Here is a 21,530-nt window from a genome sequence, read left to right on the forward strand (position 1 = left end):
TGACTCTGCAGTGAGTGAACTAGGGTACAGTAACTAATCTTAAATGCTTTAAAATTAGATAATTAAAATAATTATGAATTTTTTTCCTGTTGTAGGATACGACAACTTATGGTTAAATATGGGTAATTCAGTCAGTAATGGATTGGGGCAGGGGGGTTGGGAAAATTGTAATTTTTTAATTAAGCCTTTGAATCCTATTATGAACAGTTTTCAGTCTTTGTTAGAAAAGAATGTGTATTAAAATACTATCTCTGCACCTAGATCCCAGGAACTCAGGTTTCGTACCTGAAATTGCAGGTTTTAATTGCAAAATCATTGCCATACTTGAGAGATGCTTCTGTGCTATAGTGCTGCAAAAAAAAAAAAAGCCTTATTTCATCCAAACTTGCTTATGTGGGGATATGTTAATAATACAGTGACGTATAACAAAGTGAGTTCTTTCATTCCAGTTAAGACAGTTTTCAGAAAAGATTTTTTTGTTGTTTCTCTGGGAATAAATCTATTTGATCTTTATTTTTCCCTATTAATTTTCTATTGCTTCTGGCAAATTATTTTTTTCTACATGAAAATAAGTAAAACAGAATTTCACCTGTACTGCTTTCATTGATGAATACAGAAATACAGTATATAAACTCTTGCAGTGAGAATTCAGTTCAGCTACTTATTCTCTGGGAAGTTCCTCATTAGAGTTGAATTTTCAGAACTGTTATAACAGTGGAAATGAATTGACAGTATTGTTTTATTTGGTAAAGAATTTTCTTAAATGTAGTATCACATAATCACATTATTTTGCCGTTAGGTTGTTAGACCCCAAGTCTGGGGCCAGGTAATTATATCAAGTTTACACCTGAATGCTACAGAAAAGGCATACAATACTTCTAATGCACTGTATCAATTCAGTTGTTTTATGCATCAGATTGTTGGAAGCAAAGGCACTCAGCTGCATTTAACAGGATGAGATGGGGGAAAGAGCAACAGAAGGAAAAATGCAGAACTAGTCTGACTGTATGTGCTGCACTTTGTGCACCCAAAATGCTTGTGAAAAATTATAGGTGACTTCCAGTAGCTCTGTGAAAACTGCCTCCATTTTGACAGAATTTAAAGCCATGGGAACAGAAAAGGGTGAGGGGTTTGGTGTTTAATTCTCTCTGCTCCCTGGTCCATGCCTGGATTCTGGTCTGAAGATCTGGCAGTTCAGCCTGGTGGGAAACATTCCTCTCTCAGCAGCATTCTTTTGAGATAACTGAAAATATACCCCATTGCATAGCAGAAATTGGAGGGTTTAGCTGATATTTGTCTGTAAACCCTATTTTAATCATTCCACTGCCACAGTGCAAGTACACATTTTTGGCTCTCTTGGGAAGATATTTGCAGCCTTGCTGGAAGCTCTTGTCATAGACTTCAGGAGTTTTAAATGTCAAACGTTCAGAGTTGGCGCTGTGGTAGCGGACTGTGGAGAGTGAAACCTCAATGTGTTTCTTGTACTGAAGGGCCCAAAACTGAACTGAGATAAAGCTTCTCCTTAGCCCTTCTTTGCTTGTTAATGTGTTTATAGGAACACTTTATTCTCTTTTTCTGCAGCAGCCAGGTTAGTTTTATTTGGTCTTTAGACCTTGTCATTTTCCCCATCCTCACAAGAGCCCTGAGTGCTTCCTCTGACCTTGCTGTCAGCCAGTCTCTTCCAGTGCTGTCTTCTGTTTATTGTTTTGGTTAGTTTTTGTGCCTGCAAATACATTTCTGAAATGTCTATCAGCAAGGATCTTACATTACATGCACAGATCATTCATACAGAAGCTTTTAAGGCGTCTGCAAGTGATTCGTTTTCATTTCCCCAATTTTGTTATCCGTTTCTCTTTTTGGTTCTTTTTGTACATCTGTCTACATCAGTTTGCAGAGTCAAGTTATGTATTTCAAAAAGTGAGCAAGATAACATGGTATAATTTACCAGGAAATTATTCAAGAAAATGTTAGCACCAAATATTGTATTAGCTATGACTAGGTAGGATTGCATTCCCATTCTTGATACGAAGGTCAGCACTTTAGAAAGAAGGCAATTGCTGAAAATAAATACTGTAAATAAACTACACAGATTTAAGATGAACACAGTGGATCCTGATTTTGATTAAGTTAAAGCCACTTTCTATGAGCTTTTGTTTAGCAGAGCAACGGTAAAAAAAGAAACATGAATTCACCAGTCTAATTACAAGCCAACTGGCAACCAAACTCAGAGATGGAGGACTAACACAATTAAGGACTCCTGCTTTATTTTAAATTACATTCTTCACTCACATCAGCAGCAATGCACATTTGTTCTTACCAATGCTCCTTCCTTAACACATGATGTATCACTTTTTTTTGTTTTTGGTTACTTTGTATTTCAGAGGAGGCAAAAGACATTTTGTGCAGCTTCTGAGGGAAACTGCTTAAAATCTGTAAATCAGTGGCTCCCTCTGCCTCCAAAAATCAGATTATAGCTGGAGTTTTGAACTGCAATGCATTTGCTCCCACCTTTTGAAGGGAAATATTGCTGTATTTTGCTTCCCCCATTTCACAGCTTTAGGGGAAAAAAGGCAGCAAAAGCAAGCTCTGTGTTTCTATTAGTGTTTAGCTAAAACTGCAGTTTCACTTTATACAGAATTGAAACTCCTGTGCTCTTAGATGGGTGACAGCAAGTTTCTAATATAAAGAAGAACCAGCCTTATTCCAAATTAAAGTGCTGAGTGTCTGTCTAGATATTAAAATATCTGAAGTTTGCAGGTTTAGACTGCAAGGAAGATCTCCAAAGGTACTGAGCACCTGCAAAAAATCACAGGTTTGGGTGACTGGACAATGATTTAGAAAACCCACTTGCAACCAAAACATTAAGTAGACATTAAGCATCTCATGTTCTGGTGTCACATACCAGGGACATGGCTGGGTTCTTGAAGAAATCAACATACACAGTCCAGCTGTGTCAAATCATTCTCTTTTCTCATAATTAGTTAAGCAAATTATCTTTGCTATAGGGTCAATAATTATAAATAGATGGAAGCTAACGTTCCTTTTTATGTGATGTACACAGTGAAATATCCAGAGTGGAATAGCTAGTGTAGAATGTTTACTATTGTAGAGTGAAGGTTTTCCTTCTACCAGAAATTTCTTGAATAGTTTTTCAACACACAGCAGGATCTTAGTAAGATTTCTGCATTAGTTATGGTAGCACCCAATTAAATCCTCAGAGCATTTTGAAAAGCAAAATCCAGTTATCAGTAAAGGGCTGAAGAATCATCCTGCATTGGATACTTCTAGTATTCAGGCACAAAAGTGAGAAATATAGTCCTGAATTAATATATTTTGGAATTAATAAGCCCTCTTCTAGGCCTTAATTGAAATGACAATGATGCTGTACAACTTCCCCATTTATGTCTATATGACTCAGACATTTAAATACAGGCACTTTGAAAGTATGTTTACAAAATCTGTCCGTGATCATGTTTCAGGTTCCTATCACCTGAAATTAATTTCTCAGATCCATCATAGTCAGAGAAATTATAAATTGCAATTTCAAATGTAAAGAAGAATATGCGGAGAAGGAAGGCATAAAGAAACGCCATGAACTCCACCTAATAAATATCCTAAAAATCGAGCTAGTCTGTTCTGGTGAGAATGGAGGATTCCAAGTATGAAACTGTCTGAAAGACACCACATTCTGTGAAATGCTGGATTGTCATCAGCTTAAGTCCATCCATGTAATTTCAAGCTTTAGGCCTTCTACACTTTCCCACACAGTTTTGACCTTGCTGCATGCCATTTCCTGTGCCCTTGCCACTGTCTTTTTTATCCTCATTGGGTTTGTTTCCCTTTCCCAAAGTCCCATTCACATAATAGACATTTCTTCCATAGAGTATTCAATTTAGAACCATCCTGGTTCTTGAAGCTATTTGCATCAGGAGTGAATGCCAAATAATAATAATAATGATAGGAATTACTAAACTTTGAAAGCTGAACTATTGTTAACATCAATAACCAACTTCTCTTTTTGCGCAGCTTACACTAAAAAGAGGGGGTGGGGAAAAGGAGGAACTTGAGCTTCTGCAAATCTTAGTTTAGTCTGAAGTGACTGACTTATGTTTGTGTAACACATTTTTCTCCTTGCTGGTTGATGCTAAAATTTGTGGCCAAATATTTCACAATTGTCCTTTGGAATTCCCCGTGGCTTGGATGTTAACCTTTTTTGAGTGGGTATTACAGTTTTTAATGGTGTGGCACTGTATCTAGGTAAAACACAGTTTGAAATGAAAAATGTATTCAAAAGTAGCATTGAAGAGAACAAATCGAAGCATATGATAATAAAAGCACGTGGATGTATGAGTAATGTAAGAATTTGTTTAAAGGGGGAAAAATAAGAGTGTTCAGTTATTTCTGTGGGAGTGGAACAGTAAATTAGGTGCTTTTGTTTTAAGTACAAATGTTTGAGGAAGTAGGTTGCAGCAGTTGTTTCACATTCAATTATTTCTCGAGTTGCAATCAAGGTGAAAAGTAGTGACAGAGTATTGATTTCTGCTGTTGTCTTGAGTGAGTTATGTCATGTTACATTCTCTGCACCTCAGCTGAACCACTGGGAAACCACTTTGATGCTGTTTTCTTCTGCTCCATTTTACAGTCTCTTCCAGCATCAAATCTCGCAGACCTGGAAGCACACAGAAAATGGTACGTTAAACTTTCATTTTAAAATTGCTCTTAGATATTTTTGACTGGAACTGCTTTGGAAGATTTTCAAGAACATATTCTGCTTGTCTGTTTTCTAAATGGTCCAGTTTACTGTTATGGTTAGAAAGTGCAATGCATCATGACCAGAAACAAAAGTATTAATCTGCTTTAATACTAAGTGTATAACAGTGCTACAGAATGAGTAATGAATGTCTTATCTAAATGCTCTAAGTACTTAGATGTTTATTTTTCTCTCCCCTTTCCTCCTGTCATAACCTAAAATACATGTGGAACCTCTACAGAAAACCTTCCTTCAGAAACATATAGCTGTACTGTTGCTGATTATTTTAAGAATAGCCGAAATCATTAGGAGTTGGTGCATGTGTCCATTGAAATCAGTAGATTAGTTCTTTTCAAAGATCACAGAGAAAAGAACAGCTCACATACTCTAGCTATACATTTCAGCAGGCCTCTCATTGCACAGACATTGCACAAGACAACATTACTTTTTATTTAAAAGTCTTTCTTTTTTTGTTCTGGTACTATAATGGACTCAAGGCTTTACACAGGCAAATAGCCAGATACAGCACCATCTGTATAAGCATGTATGTATATATGTAAAGAGCATGTAACTTTTTACAGTTCAAATAGCTAATGCATTTAAAAGATTAGGAAAGGAAAGAACATACAAAGAAATTAAGCACAAAGATGGTAGCAGCTAGGCTAGCTCTGCAACAACACTTAGGTTCCTAAAAATACTGAAATATGTGAGAGTTCAAAACCTGAGCATTGTAAAAGACTCAAGAGTCTTTTCTTAAGAAACCTACAAACACATTCATAAAGACTATCAAACCCTACATTCACTCCACCTAATTTCAGGTACCTAAATGTGCAGCACTAATCTCTGCTTGGTGTGTACTCAGGCGGATCGCAGATCTGCCTCCATCTTCAGATTCAGCAGTTCCTGCTGAAAGCTCTGTCTCTCTCTCGCTCTCGCTCTCTCTGTCTTGAATTTCAATGGTGTTAAGGTTGAGTACAGTAAATTGAGGAACTTGGTTAAGCACCTGAAATTAAGGGCCTGAATGCAGAGTATGAGTTCATGAAGAAAGTTTGTGTTTTCAGTCTAGACTGCAATCACACCTTGCCCATGTGATGGTCTAGTGCTTCAACAAAGTAGTTACATTTAGTTTATCAAATCTTTAAAGCTTGAAAACTTAATTAACTTTCTCTTCCTTCATTTAAAGGTAGAAAGTTTGCTAGACTTTGATGTGCATCAGTTGTCAGTATTTGCTTCAGTGACTGAAGATTCCTTGTCCCTGGCTGGTGACAGCCAGCTCTTCTTGGCCTGCTGTGGTATGTGTCGACAGATAAAGGTAAAAGCACCTATGTGATGGTGGAGTGACATGTCTTGTGCTGCAGGGAGTCTCTATGGTTTCCCTGCCAGCTCTCTGCTGTGGTCCATGGGCACTTGCCTTGGGAAACCAGACTAGCCCTGGCATCCATCAGTCTGCTAATGCAAGAAATGGAGGCAGGCAGCTGCTGGAACATCACAGGCCATTTGGTAGCATAAATGCTCTTTGGTTTTCCATTAGTCTCTTAACATCCTTTACAAGTATATGCTGTGTCCCCTGAGAAAGAATGAAGGAAGGCAAAATTTTTTCAAGAATATATCCAGATTTTGGTTTGGGAGTGTCCCTTGTCACTCTAAGAAAGACCTTCAATTTTACAAGTAACTTAATAGCAATGGCAGAGCTCTTCTTTTTCCTTCCCACATCCTTGACCACATTACTGGAGAAAAACAGGATTCTACTGAAAAGCTCTGGTGGTGGGAGAAAATTATTGCCTTTTATCTTTTCCAAATTCACTCCTCACTTACTCTGATTATTCTCATTAATATTTTTTTATTCAAGTGCTTTTCTACATCAGGAAATCAGAAAACTTAATCCTCCTCTAAAGTGGATTGGCTAGACTGTACTGAAAACACTGGTGAGCTCTCTTACCCAGAGATTTCTGTCTGGGTGAGTTTCCAAAGTGAATTCCAATAAGCCAAATTATGGTTAATTTCATACCTAGCAAGTGAAAACACAAGAGTTGGAGATAATTAAAAATGAATACCCAGGCATGGCCTAGTTATTCCATGTGAGCCTTCACTGAACAACTGTATGAATGGTATGAATGATAGCCACAGTTATCTTGCCTTAGCTACCTTGCCTTTTCTCAGAGGATCTGCAGAAAAGAAGAAAGCACCGTAGCGCTTCCAGGGAATGGGCAAGGAAATTGTGGTAGCACTGTAGCACCATGTCACTGTATCAGGTTACACTGAATTCAAGGTCTGCAGTGGACTTTTATATTTTTCCTTCAATACTGAGGCTCTGTAATTCCAAAGATGACTGAAGGAATTACAGAAGTGATGCCATTTGGATGTTGAGTCAAGATAGTAGAAGCGCAGTGCTGTGTGAGACCTGATGTGGCTTCTCTCACATTTGCTGTTCTGCAGGTCACTAGAGGACTCTTTCAGACACATGTATGCAGAGGTACATTCAGCACAGCTCTCTAAGATAACACAGAAACACAAAGTTGTACAGGGGACACAGTGTTCAAAGCAAACAGGGTGTGCAACAGGAAGCCTCACTTTGCCTCCAAGTCCGTGTCACCTGCAAGGCACAGCTTTGGCAGCACTCAACAAGGGTTCACACAGATTGCGTGGCAGGTCCCTGTATGTTCTTGTGTTCTAGCTAAAGACATAAAAACATTTCCATGTATCTTGAACATTTTACTTAATCATTCGATTTTCACCTGCTTAACTGGGTTTTGACATTTAATCAATATTATGCCACACACAACCAATCCTCATTGCTTAAGAGCCCTCTATGTGCCACGCAGGCCTCCACCACTGATTTTTCAAGAGAAAAGTGAGGTTGTTGATTTTCGTGGGGTGCATTGTCTTTAAAACTCCTGACCAGCACCATACACAAGCAGTTAAGACGCTAGGCAAGGCAGTAAGATGGTCAGGGCCCCTCTGCCTGTGCCAAACCACCCAAGGCTGGCAGCATGCCAGCCAGGGGTTTCCTTGACACTGAGTGCTGCTGAGGAAGTAACTAGTAAGTTGTGAAATATTAGAAAGCTCTTCCCATAACACGCACAAATCTAAGAAGTCAGCAAGACCACAAAGACTCGACAGTCAGAGAGAGTGATTTGGAGTGTCTTAGAGTGTTTTAACATGACTGTGGTTATGTAGTTTGTTTATTAGCCTTTTATGGAACATGCCCAATTTTAAACTTGTCTTTGCTTTTCATGTTCCCACCTCACATTGATACATTGTTTTTTTTCTCCCTAATCCCTTGTTGGGAAGTGAAAATGCAAACTGGTATTAAACTTTATGGAAATAAAGACACTGACTGTCTTAGGTCAACTCCGCATCCAATCTGACACTTATTAGTTCAAGAATACTTTTGATAATGTTAAATTTGAATTGTGAACTAAATCACCTGTTAGTGAAGTTTTGAAAGTATACACAAGTTATAAGTGAATATAGATTTTATCCATCTTGCAAACGCTTTGAAAAAGTAACTGTGCTCATCTACACTACGATGTGATGGCAATCTGCAGGATGTTTAATACCTCTTACTTCCTCTTAAAATATATGTTCCAGAGACACAGACATTATTGACCCCTTGTCATATTTCCAGGAGGTTTGATTTTTGTTTTTTTTTTTTTTTTTTTTTTTTTTTTTTGTTTTGTTTTTTTTTTTTATATAATTCATTTTTTACAGTGTGGCAGTTAAATAAACACTAGAATTCTTGGTGATAATAAAATCTAGAAAAAATAATTAAGTATTTGAGGAACAAACCACATATGCTTTCCTGAAATTTACAATACTACCTGCACATCTCTTCATGGTCAGTATGAGACAAGAACCAGAATTTACCTGTATAATTGGCCTGACCCAGTGTATAGGTGAAATATTCTCATTGCATTAAACTAATACCTCTGTGTTTCCTTGGTTTTAGGTACCTTGTGCAAAGATGCCCAATGCATTGCCATTGATCTTGCTCTTCATATTCCCAGTGCTGCTGTCAGGGTCTTGGTTCCCCAAAACTTTACCCTGTGATGTTAACTCTTCAGAAGGTACTGTGACAGTGGACTGCACGGACCGGCGCCTTACAGAAGTGCCCAGAGGGATCCCTGGAAACGCTACCAACCTTACCCTGAGCATTAACCATATTCCCCATATCTACCCAACAACCTTCAGTCATCTTGAAAACCTCGAGGAGATTGACTTCAGATGCAACTGTGTGCCTGTCAAACTGGGGCCCAAAGATCATGTGTGCACCAGCCAACTGAAGATTGAGAATAGTAGTTTTGCTGCCCTGACAAGACTGAGGTCCTTGTATTTGGATGCAAACCAGCTGGCAGAAATACCCCGAGGTCTTCCTGCCACTTTAACCGTGCTAAGCCTGGAAGCAAACAGTATCTTTTCTATCCAAGAAGCCAGCTTCTCAGAGCTAGGAAACATAGAGGTATTGTATCTTGGACAGAACTGTTACTACCGCAATCCATGCAATGTTTCATTTGAAATTGAGAAAACAGCCTTTCTGGGGCTGAAGAAGTTGACAATACTGTCCCTGAAGGCCAACAACTTAACACAAATTCCACCCAACTTGTCTTCTACTTTAAGGGAATTGTATATTTACAACAACATGATTCAAGAGATTCAAGAACAGGATTTAAGTGACCTTCCCAACCTAGAAATTCTCGACCTAAGTGGCAATTGCCCACGATGCTATAATGCCCCATATCCCTGCATTCCCTGTCCCAAGAGCTCGATTCAGATACATTCAAAGGCTTTTGACTCCTTGGAAAATTTAAGAATTTTGCGGCTTCACAGTAACTCTCTTCAGAGCATACCCAGCAGCTGGTTTAAAAACATCAAGAATCTCAAAGAACTTGACCTCTCCCAAAATTTCCTCATGAGGGAGATTGGAGACGCTCAGTTTTTGACATTTATCCCCAGCCTTGTGCAGCTTGATCTGTCCTTTAACTTTGAACTGAAGGTGTATTCTCCCTACTTGAATCTTTCTAAGACATTTTCTTCCCTCTCTAACCTGGAAATACTGGGGCTCAAGGGTTATGTCTTTAAAGAACTGAGAGCACAAGATCTACATCCACTGCTCACTCTTAGGAATCTAACCATGTTGGATCTTGGGACTAATTTTATTAAAATTGCAGACCTGACAGTGTTTGAACAATTCCCAGCTCTTAAGTTCATTGACCTCTCAGTGAATAAAATTTCTCCTTCTTCAGGGGAAAGCAACTTCTATGGATTTTGCTCTAACCCTGGCATTTCAGTAGAGCAGTACAACAGGCAAGTACAACAAGAGATGCATTATTTCAGGTATGATTTGTATGGGAGAAGTTGCCGCTCCAAAGACAAAGAGGCTTCTTCCTACCAACCTTTAGTTAAGGAAGATTGCCTTAACTATGGAAAAACTATGGATTTAAGTAGAAACAATGTATTTTTTGTTAATCCCTCAGACTTCCAGGGATTTAGCTCCCTCAAATGTCTCAACTTGTCAGGTAACGCAATAAGTCAAACTTTAAATGGAAGTGAATTCTCTTACTTGTCTGGATTGAGATATCTGGATTTTTCTAACAACAGGGTTGATTTGTTATACCAAACTGCTTTCAAAGAACTCAAACATTTAGAAATTCTAGATCTGAGCAATAACAAATATTATTTTCTGGCAGAAGGTGTTTCTCACGTGCTAAGTTTTATGAAAAACCTTCCCCATTTGAGGAAGCTGATGATGAATGAGAATGAAATTTCTACTACTATTGATACAGGAATAGAAAGTCAATCTCTTCGAATTTTAGAATTCAGAGGAAATCGCTTAGATGTTTTATGGATGGATGGCAATGAAAAATATTTTTCCTTCTTTGAGAATCTAACCAGCCTGGAAGAACTGGATATCTCCTTCAACTCACTCAGGTTTTTGCCTCATGATGTTTTTGAAAAAATGCCTCCCAGTCTCAGGGTCCTCAACTTAACAAATAATCAGCTGAAGAGTTTCATCTGGGGAAACCTCCCCTCTCTGAGGAACCTAGTAACTCTGGACCTGAGCAATAACCTTCTGGCTACTGTTCCCCGGGAACTGTCCAATTGCACTTCATCTCTCCAGCAACTGATGCTCCGAAACAATCGCATTCAGCGGTTAACCAAATATTTTCTCAGAGGTGCTTTTCAACTGAGGTACTTGGACCTCAGCTCAAACAAGATTGAAATAATTAAGAGATCTAGCTTCCCTGAAAATGTCATTGACAACCTGAAGATGCTGCTTTTGCATGGCAATCCTTTCAAGTGCAACTGTGAGGCTGTGTGGTTTGTCTGGTGGATCAATCGGACGCAGGTGACCATTCCTCTTCTGGCCACAGACGTGACCTGTGCTGGCCCAGGGGCACATAAGGGAAGGAGCGTGGTTTTCTTGGATCTGTACACCTGTGAGCTGGACACGTCGTATTTGATCCTGTACGCTCTGTCAGCTTCAGCCATCCTTGGCTTGATGGTGTTCACAGTGATGAGCCATCTCTATTTCTGGGATGTGTGGTATAGCTACCATTACTGCACTGCCAAGCTGAAGGGCTATCGGCGCTTGTCTTCACCAGGTGCTTGCTACGATGCCTTTGTTGCCTATGACAGTGAAGATCCAGCTGTCAATGAGTGGGTGCTGCAAGAACTGGTGGAAAGGCTGGAAAACCAAAAAGCCCGGCAGTTCAATTTATGCCTGGAAGGAAGGGACTGGCTGCCAGGACAGCCAGTCTTTGACAACCTTTCCCAGAGCATTCAGCTGAGCAAAAAGACCATATTTGTACTGACCAACAGGTATATTAAAAGTGGCCGCTTCAAGACAACATTTTATATGGCTCATCAGCGGCTTCTAGATGAAAAAATGGATGTCATTATCTTGATATTTCTTGAGAAGGTTTTGCAGAAGTCCCGCTATGTGCGTCTGAGGAAGAGGCTGTGTAGAAGTTCAGTTCTGGAATGGCCAACTAATCCTCAGTCTCAGCCCTACTTCTGGCAATGCCTAAAAAATGCCATAGCTACTAGCAATTCTCTGACTTACAACAAGCTTCTCAAAGAAACTGTTTAGCTGTACCCTTTCCCTTAAATATTGTTTTGATACACATGCACCTTTTTTGGCACTTTTTAGTGCACAGCAAGAAATTATTCACTACCCCCTGGAAGTCACTGTTGCAGAAAATCACCACTTCCAGCTTTTAGTTCACTATATGCCTCCAGCACCTCCTATGGTTGGGTGAAGTGTGGGGTAGGCACTTGGTCAGCATACTCAGATTCACAGGGTGAAGGAGTGGTTGGACCTTGCCTAAAGTTGCTGCTGTTCAGACACTGTTGGACTATACGGGATTTTAATAAAAATGTATAGTTTCTCTATTTGCTGTATTTTTGAAAATTAATAAAAGAAATTGCTGCCATATTTGCATCTGAAAATAGATTTAGAAAAGCTTATTTTTTTGGTCTTAGGATTGGGAAAATAAAAGATTTCTTATCTTTTCATCTTAGGCTTACATCTTCTGAGTCTACCACTTCTGTCTGAGTGGGGAATCTGGGAAAATCAAATTCTGTTGAGACTGATTTCAGGGGCTTGGGTCTCATACAGGAACTCTCCCATTGTTGCACAGTCAAAAAGCTCACAGATCTGAAGAGACTTGGAAGTATGTGCGTGGACTGAAATGGGAAGATCAGTGAGACATGGGTTCAGAAGGTCTTGTAGGCTATACGTGAAAAGGAGTTATAACATAAAGGGATTCCTTGTGCATGGAGCTGCTGTATGGGTGCAAGGAGAGGCAGCAAGACAGCAGATGGGCAGAGGGAGAGGCACAAGGCAGATAGAGTAAATCAGTTAAACAGGAGACAAAGAACTAGATATCTTCAAGATCCCTTCCAACTCAAACCATTCTATGATTCTTTGATCTCAGCTGCCTCTTGCAGTTCCTTGCCTAGCTTTTCTGTCTGGTCCTTTCTTTAAACAGCCCATTTTTTATTTAGTTCGGTAGGTATGCAGACAGACAGGAACATAAAAACAACAAAGAAAACTAATGTTCATATAATATGACAGACAATAAGGATTTTTTTCCTTCCAAATTATCATAGTGGTGTTGATTTACAACAGAAGCAGGAGAAAGGTCAAGGCCTATTTAGAAGAGTGGATGTCTTATGATTTTATTTTCACACTGGGGGGAGTATCTGGAGAACGAAAGGCCTATCAGCCTGACATTGGTGCCACTGGAGGTCAAGGAGCTGATCATCTTGAATGCCATCATGCAAGAAGTACAGGACAACCAGGGTATAAGGTCCCACTGGCATGAGTTTATGAAAGGCAGGTCTTCCTTGACCAGCCTTGTCTCCTTCTGTGACAAAATGGCCCGCTTAGTGGATGAAGGAAAGGCTGTGGATGTTGTCTATCTAGAGTTTACTAAAGCCTTTCACATAATTCTCCACAGCATTGTTTAGCCAGGAGAAAAGGCAGCTCAGGGAAACCTTATCACTCTCTACCACCACCTGAAAGGAGGCTATAGTCAATGGGAGTCAGTCTTTTCTCCCACGTACAAAGTGACAGGATGAAAGGAAATTGACTGGAGTTGCACCAGCGGAGGTTTACATTAGATATTAATAAAAAAAAATCCTGGAAAGGGTTGTCAAGCAATGGAACAGATTGCCCAGGGAAGTGGTGAAGTCACCATCCCTGGAATTGTTAAAAAAACATGTGGATATGGCACTTGGGGATATATTTTAATGGTGAACATGATCGTGGTGCTAGGTTGATGATTAGCCTTGATGATCCTAAAGTCTTCCCAACCTTAATTATTTTATGATGCTATGGTTTCTTATGGTTGTGTTTGTAAACCAATGATTTGAAGTTCAACTACTTTGTGCTCATTGTGATTTGAGACAGTCACCAATCATCATTTTGCCCATGAATTCTTCTCTGTTTCCAAACAACAAATCTAGGTGGACATGTTTCCTAGTTGGTTCCCTTAATATCTCCAAGAAATCTTCTTCAACAAACTTCAGGATTGCTTGTGTCCATTGTATGGTGTTCCTAATTGAGGTCCAGGAAGTTAAGACCACCCATAAGGACAAGGACAGCCGACCTAGAGATATTCCTTAATTCTTTACGGAATAATTCCTTGGTGTCATGGTCCCATCTGGGTGCTTGACAGTATACTCCCACAATAATGTGCATCTTCATCCTTCCCAGAGACTCTCACCATGTCATCACCAATCCCTCCCTCATATAAAGAGCCATCCCCTGACTTGTCTGCCCTGCCCTTCCTGAAGATAATTATGTTATAGCACAATAACTCAAAGATATTGTTTTATTTGGTAAAGAAATTTCTGAAGTGTAAGAGCATTTAACCCACATTACTTTTCAGTTAAGTTGTTAATAACCCCAAAGTCTGGGGCCACATAATTATACTAAAGCTTACACCTGAGCACTACACAAAAAGCATACAATACACTTAATGCACTGTATCAGTTCAGTTGCTTTATATATCAGATCTTTGCTTCAAAGAAAGTGCTGAATTATTTGTCTTTCCTGTGCACAAGTACTATAAATAAAGCTTCAAAATTACTTGTGCCAAGAGGCTGTTTGTGCTTCTATTCTTTTGAAACTCTTTTTGTGAAGACTGTGGGCTGCACAGGTGAAATAGAGAAGAATGTAGACATTGACTCACATGCAAATCCTGTTCATAAATTATGCTTCAGCCATCTTGAACATAAGGATGAACTGTCAGACACACCAGACTGGTAAACTTCTTCATAATAAGATCATCCTTCTCTTTTTTTTTTTTTCATGGTCTGACAGAAGGGAAACAATGTTTAAGTATCCTTGGGAGTCTGAGTTGCATTTCATGAGCAGTTGAAGGTTGTATTTCTTACATTTTTGGAAGCAAAGGCACTCAGCTGCATTTAACAGGATGAGATGGGGGAAAGAGCAACAGAAGGAAAAATGCAGAACTAGTCTGACTGTATGTGCTGCACTTTGTGCACCCAAAATGCTTGTGAAAAATTATAGGTGACTTCCAGTAGCTCTGTGAAAACTGCCTCCATTTTGACAGAATTTAAAGCCATGGGAACAGAAAAGGGTGAGGGGTTTGGTGTTTAATTCTCTCTGCTCCCTGGTCCATGCCTGGATTCTGGTCTGAAGATCTGGCAGTTCAGCCTGGTGGGAAACATTCCTCTCTCAGCAGCATTCTTTTGAGATAACTGAAAATATACCCCATTGCATAGCAGAAATTGGAGGGTTTAGCTGATATTTGTCTGTAAACCCTATTTTAATCATTCCACTGCCACAGTGCAAGTACACATTTTTGGCTCTCTTGGGAAGATGTTTGCAGCCTTGCTGGAAGCTCTTGTCATAGACTTCAGGAGTTTTAAATGTCAAACACTCAGAGCTTGTTTCTGAGGCTGTGGATTATGGGGAGCAAAACCTGAGCATGTTTTCAGTGTACAAATCCCTCTCTGGGCTGTTTGTCAGGCATGGTTGTCAGAGCTTGAGTCTCCTGTGCTCTGCAGTCTCCTGTGTGCTGTGTTGTGGCCCCACCCATCCGGGCTGGGGGAGGATGGGGAGGTCAGGTTCAGAGCAGCTCTTGGTTGGAGAGAAAGCTCTTGGGCAGAGATAAAGCCAGGCTAATAAATTAAGGAAAAAATAAAAAGGCAAATGATACAAAAGTGGTCACTCACCACCTCCTGACAGCAGACCCAGCTAGCCTCTGAGTGATGGCTGCTTTAGCTAAATCCACATCCTGCCACCCCTCCCCAGTTTTATTGGTGGGCATGGAACCGTAATGGCATCAGTTATGCCTTTAGTCAGCTGGGCTCTGTAATCGTGGCCCCCTCCCAGACTCACCCACAGCCTGCTCACCAGTGTGAGAAGTGGAGAATGCTCTGCAAGTTCCCCAACAGGCATAATGCTGGTGTGTAATCCACACTGCTTTGGTCACCAGTCCACACCGGGGTAGCACAAGGCTGCTGCGGAGAGAGGGAGAGAGCGGCCCCATCCCAGGCAGACCCATTATGATTGTTGGGAGTGACAAACGAGGTGTGATTGTGGATACTCAAGTCTGTATTTTCCAGGCCTGTGTTGAGCTATACTCATTAGAAAAAGTAAAAGAAGGCAAAGAATAAAAGAAATTGCACAGAATAGGCAAATCATAAAGACTTGCTGAATTCCCTGCTCAGATTAGGTGCTGTGCCCCCATGCATGTGCATACACATAGATATATCTGTTCTTATTAGCATGATCCATAGTGGATGTCTTTCATTCAACTAAGAGAAGAGCTCTTAGCACCATCTTTGGTAGAATGATGATGATGCTATATTGTAGTTATAAAGAATTTTTGACAGGATATTATGATTAGTATAGCACACAAATTGATATTATTAAAATGCTATAGGATTTCTACAAAACAAATTAACATAGTACTAGCAGTAAGTAATTTAACAAATAATATATAATAAATTTTAACTTAAGATTTCCAATCACAAAATCCTAACTTAATTTATGATGCCTAGTGAACCCTGTGCAGATTAAGTAAAATCTTAGTCCATGCTTTGCTCTGTCAATATAACAATTATAATTAAACTCTCAAAACATATGAAAGAATGAGTCACTCCCTGCACGCTCAGAGGATGCAAACAGTGGTGGAGGCATCCTGGTACTGGCGGTTAATGGGTTTCACTGTCCAGCAGCAGCTCTGGTCAAGTCCCCCCTTATGCCTCATAACTGGCTGGATCTCTAGACAGTGGGCTGCTGCACTTCACCTCCTTCTTCTCTAAGCACCTGGTGGGCTAGGGGCCAGGGACCCTCCAGGACAGTAAGGAGGGGAGCATTCACTTGGTGCCCAGGAACCTTGACGGTGGGACAGGGGAGAAAAAAATCGTTTGTCTGGGTATTCTGGGTTCACAGAACATTCAGGGCCTGAGAATGAGGTGAAGGATAATGAAGATGTGATCCACTCAGGGACAGGTGATGGCTGTTTGCCTCACAAATTGGTATTAATTAACTCCATGAGCAGGGCTTGAAGCACGGTGTACTGGTGGCAGTGGCACACACCAACACCTCTACAGCGACTTTTCAGGGAAGGCAAGAATGAGGCATGTGCCACTGCCCCTCTGCTATGAAGATACCCTGGTCCCACCAAGGCTTGCAGGGGTAGGGTTTGGAGAACAGTGGTGTGAAAGCAAATGGAAAATCTGGCTCCAGCACAGGCTCCAGGGCAGCCAGGGAGGAAGGTCACAAAGCTGAGAGTGGATCACTGCACCACTAAAGTAAATGGCAGGGGTTTGGACTTGTTTAAACAAGTTAAACATTTAGAACATTGTGCCATCTGCAACTGTATCTGGATACAAAATATACAACATACATTTTTATTTGTAATGGTTTAAGGTTTGCCGATTATAATATATTTACCCTTTTTTGTGAAATAGGATTAGGAGTAAAAGTAAAGCAGGCCTAAAACTTAAAAAGGGAATAAAGAAAAAAAAATATTAACAACACAAAGGATAATAATAATAATAAATTCAGAACAGATTTTCAGACCAGTTCCTCTTTCCCTCTTTGTTACATCTTAACAGCATACAGGGACACTTCAGTCAATTCCTTACTTAAATAATCTTTTTCAGTTCACTTTAGGGAGAGGAGTTTCTTTTTGTTTAGCTATAAGGATCTTTTACCAAGAGAGGAAATCACCAGTTCTCTCTTGACTCCACTTCTTCATGATTAACAGTGCCTGGGATCTGCTATCATGAATTTCCTCCCACTTTACAGCCTTTTCAGAACTGAGTTGCGGGCCATACTAAAAAGTCATGGGGTATTACTTTTAAGGACGAGCTACTCAAAGGCAAAAGTTCTCTTTAGCTCACTTCTCTCGCTGTTCATACATTATTCCCAGGAACAGAGATACCTCTCTTTTCCTCGGGGCAAAGGATTCTTCACATTACACATTTCTCCACCCCACCCCCCCCCCCATCTCTCCTTTTTTCATGGTTTAAAGAAACTTTTCGTGAAGTACAGTCCAACCCTGTAACTTACAAAAAAGATATTTCAGCCAACCTTCATGGCATCTCCTCATTCTCCTTCCATTTAGAAACTTAGCTTTCACTTCATTGACTTTGGTGTATCCTTTCTGTTCTTCTCCCTCTCATCCAAAGAAAGATGAAAGTCTGTAAGCCTTATCTGAACATTGGAAAAAAAATTAAAATCTCCCCCAGAAGTTGCAGGGGCTGTGCCAGGCCATGCCGGAGCTGTGTCAGGATCTCAGGGTGCCCAGACCACGCTGGAGGGGCAGGACGAGAACTGCAAAGTGCACGCAGAGGAGAAATGGGTGCCAAGGCCGTGTCTCCATGGCTTTCCCCCGGCGCTGCCCGCCCCCAGCTCCAGCCGCAGCCCGGGGGTTCTCCCTCTGCCCTGCCCAGCACACAAAGCCCTGGGGGCTCTCCCGAACCGGGCCCGGCTGCCTCCCCCCAGCCCGTGAGGGCGGCCGGGCGGGCTCGGCCACCCCAGGGCTGCTCCGAGCCGGGGCAGGGCAGGGCAGGGCCCCCCGAGCCACGGACACACCGGGAAAAGGGCGAGGATCTCAGCGATGGGCTCGGCTTCTTTTGGTTATCGGGGCTCCTGGTTGGAAACGGGGCCCGGCAGCCTCCCGAGCCCAGCCCTGCCTGGGCCGCATTGGAAACGGGCCGGGCCAGGTTGGTGTTACCTTGTGAAAAGTCGGAAATGCAAGAGAGCTTTCTCTCGCTTTACTTGCTTCAAATGTGATTCACGGAGCGAATCGACTTTTCCAATTGGTTTCTCAGGCTGACAACAACTAAACCAGCCTCCAATTGGTCCCATCAATCCACAGAGGAAGTTCTCATGGGGAAAAAAATTCCTAGTGTGCCCTCCCCTCAGGGTAAAACCAGCACACTATTGCATATAGGCATTTTGCATGTGTAAATATACATACATAGAGGGAGACAAGAAATCAATCCGTTTCAACTACAGTTCATGACATTAGAATCAAAATAATCTCCATTGAATAGTAGCCCTCACAGATAGAAATGTCATGCACAGTTGTCAGAAAGGCAGTCTCAAGGCCTAAAATAAATGAGAAAATTATCTCATGGTCCTCAGAACTCCATAAATTGACATGCATCCATGTTTAATATGACCTGTGTTACAGTATTGCCTGCCATAATCTTAAACCTTTATTTCACATGGAGGTGCTCTCCTGCTCTGGGATTTGTTTGGGTTCAGCTGTGCCTGCGTTCCATGATGTCCTGCAGGAGCTGTTCCAGTACTCCCCTCGGTGCTCTTGCCTGAAGATGACTTCTGTCCTGGTTTGAAAGACAGGTATTTGCTAAAGAAAGGCAGAAGCCTCCCTCTGAAATGAAGAGTGTGATTCCCTCCTCCCTACAAATTATTATAATTTTGGAATTAAGGGAGTTCTCAGGCAAAGGTACGGGGATAGGAATAACAGTTCTTTACTAATATATCTAACAAGACAAACAAGAACAACAACAGCTATGAAATTACCCACAAACAGAACAGTAACTCAGTCCCAGTGTTTTTTGGCTGCAGGCACCTTTTCCCTGAGCTGCAGTTCCCGGTGCTGGGGACGGGCAGGTCCCGCAGAGCTGCAGGAGGGCTGGGGGTGATGGCAGAGCTGTCCCAGGGGGAGAGAGAGATGGAGAGAGAGCTCTCCGCTCACGGTGTCGGTCCCAATGCTCAGCAGAGTGCTGGATGGTGGCAGGTTACAGCGAGAAGGCAGCAGGGCAGGGTCTGACAGCAGTGAGGATGGCTCCTGGCACTGGGATGGCAGGAATGGGAAGAGGCGGCGATCGTCCTTCTCGTCTGAACTCTGCGGGGGAAATGGGCTGAGCCAGAGCCTTTCTTCTGCTCTTCTGGATGTTTGGATATCGAGGGGTTTCCCTCTTCCCTCCCCTCCCCCCTTCCCCCTGCCACCAGGGGCTAATCAACAGGTATCTACCATGACAATGGGGAAAATTCCACAGAGGGAAAAGGGAAAGTACCAACAACCCCAGCAACTTCATTAACCATGGCAGGATTACCTATATGTAACATGAAGAAACGCTAGCAATGTTATCACTAAAAGCAGGATTTGAGGATATCCCACTTACAACTGCCAAACTTCCTCTGAACCTGCCAGTTTCATGATTTGCCACCAGTTTCTCCATTGCCGTGAACCATCACTTCCAGCATTACTGCCTTGGCACTTCTCATCATCCCTCAGAGAAAAGAAGGAATGATGTCTGTGTCACCTGTATCTTGTCAGCCCCTGAGGAAGGGGCAAGCAGAAGGGACACAGTTGCACTGCTTACCCTAGAGAACTTGGAAAATAGCTCCATCTTATTTCAGCTATTTTGGGATGCCTTCTGGCTCCCTTAAAGGTAACTCACTTCCAAAAACAAGAACGCTGGGCAGCTTTGCTTTGAGCAAACAATTTTCACCTGTTGTAAACAAGTCAGTCCTGGTACTGAGGTAGTCTGGGGCAGCCTGAGCTTCCAGAAAAGGCTGTGTCTGTTTATATGGTATTAGTGGCTCCCTCGGCCATTTCTCAGCACCCTGGGCAGTTTGGGCAAGCTCTTAACACAGATCTGTCAGCGTGTCCTCCCTCACCAGGCCCTGAGTGCTTCCTCTGCTCTTGTTGCCAGCCAGTCTCCTCCAGTGCTGTCTTCTGTTTTGTGGGGTTCTTTTGGTTATTTTTAGTGCCCACAAACACATTTCTGCAACAGCTATCAGCAACATCAGTTTGAAAATTCAACTTAGGTATTTCAGAACCTGGTTTTCTTGAAAAATTTCGTGGGTAAATTATGCCATGTTACACTGAACTCTGTATTAAACATGAATAGATGTAGTTGTGCCCTTATTCTTGAAATTACAGTCAGCACTTTAGAGAAAAGACATTGCAGCAAGATTTTAGGACTGTAACTGAAGTTATCAAGGTTTAAAATAAACACAGCGGAATCTTGATTTTGACAAATGAGATAATGCAACCTCCTGTAGACAAAGGGGAAAAACAAAAAGGAAATGTGAGTTCAGCAATCTGATTACAAGCCAGCTGTCAACCAAATTTACAGATGAAGGATTAAGACAATTAAGGACTTCTGCTTTAATTTAAACTATTTTCCTCACTCATAGCAGCCATATTATACATTTACCAGTAGATCCTCCCCTAACACATGGAGCAGTAAGAAGCACTTTTCTGCTTTCAGTTACTTTGTGTTTCAGAGGAGGCAAAAGAGGATTTTTGTGCAATTTCTAAGGGAAACTGAACTTTTAAAACCAGTGACTCCTTGTGCCTCTAAAAATCAATATATAGTTCAGAAATCCTGGACTTATGAAAACTCCCCTCCATTTACACTGGCCCCATCTTTGAAGTGAATTATTGCTGTATTTCACTTCCCGCATTTCATAGGTTAAAAAAAAATAAAGGCAAGAAGGGCTCTGCATTTTGCTAGCACTCTGCTAAAGCTGCAATTTCACTTTACATAAAATTGAAACTCCTTAAGCTCTGAGCTGGTTGACAAGTTCCTAATATTAAAACAAAGAGAGATCAACCTGAGAGCAAAAGAAACCGCTAAATGTTGGTTCAGCTATTAAATTTTCCACAGTTTGTAGTCGTAGACTGTGATGGAGCACCTGTCAAAAATTACAGGGTTGGGTGATTGGTTATTGTGTTTTAGAAAACCTTCATGCAAGCAAGGAGGACATTCAGCATCTCATATTCCAGTGACGTGTACCAGAGACGTGGCT

General features: G+C 41.3%; 1 protein-coding gene across 1 annotated transcript; it reads left to right on the top strand.

Annotated features, from left to right (window-relative positions):
* Window positions 1-4,561: 4,561 nt before the first annotated feature.
* Window positions 4,562-12,011, top strand: LOC134058044 (toll-like receptor 7). Its single transcript, XM_062515114.1, is given in 4 exon segments — window positions 4,562-4,603; window positions 4,605-4,689; window positions 5,938-6,062; window positions 8,700-12,011. Coding segments are annotated over 4 exon segments (3,393 nt in total). The 3' UTR covers window positions 11,841-12,011.
* Window positions 12,012-21,530: the final 9,519 nt, after the last annotated feature.

The sequence above is a fragment of the Cinclus cinclus genome, chromosome 2 (assembly GCF_963662255.1).
Source record: "Cinclus cinclus chromosome 2, bCinCin1.1, whole genome shotgun sequence".
Lineage (NCBI taxonomy): Eukaryota > Metazoa > Chordata > Aves > Passeriformes > Cinclidae > Cinclus > Cinclus cinclus.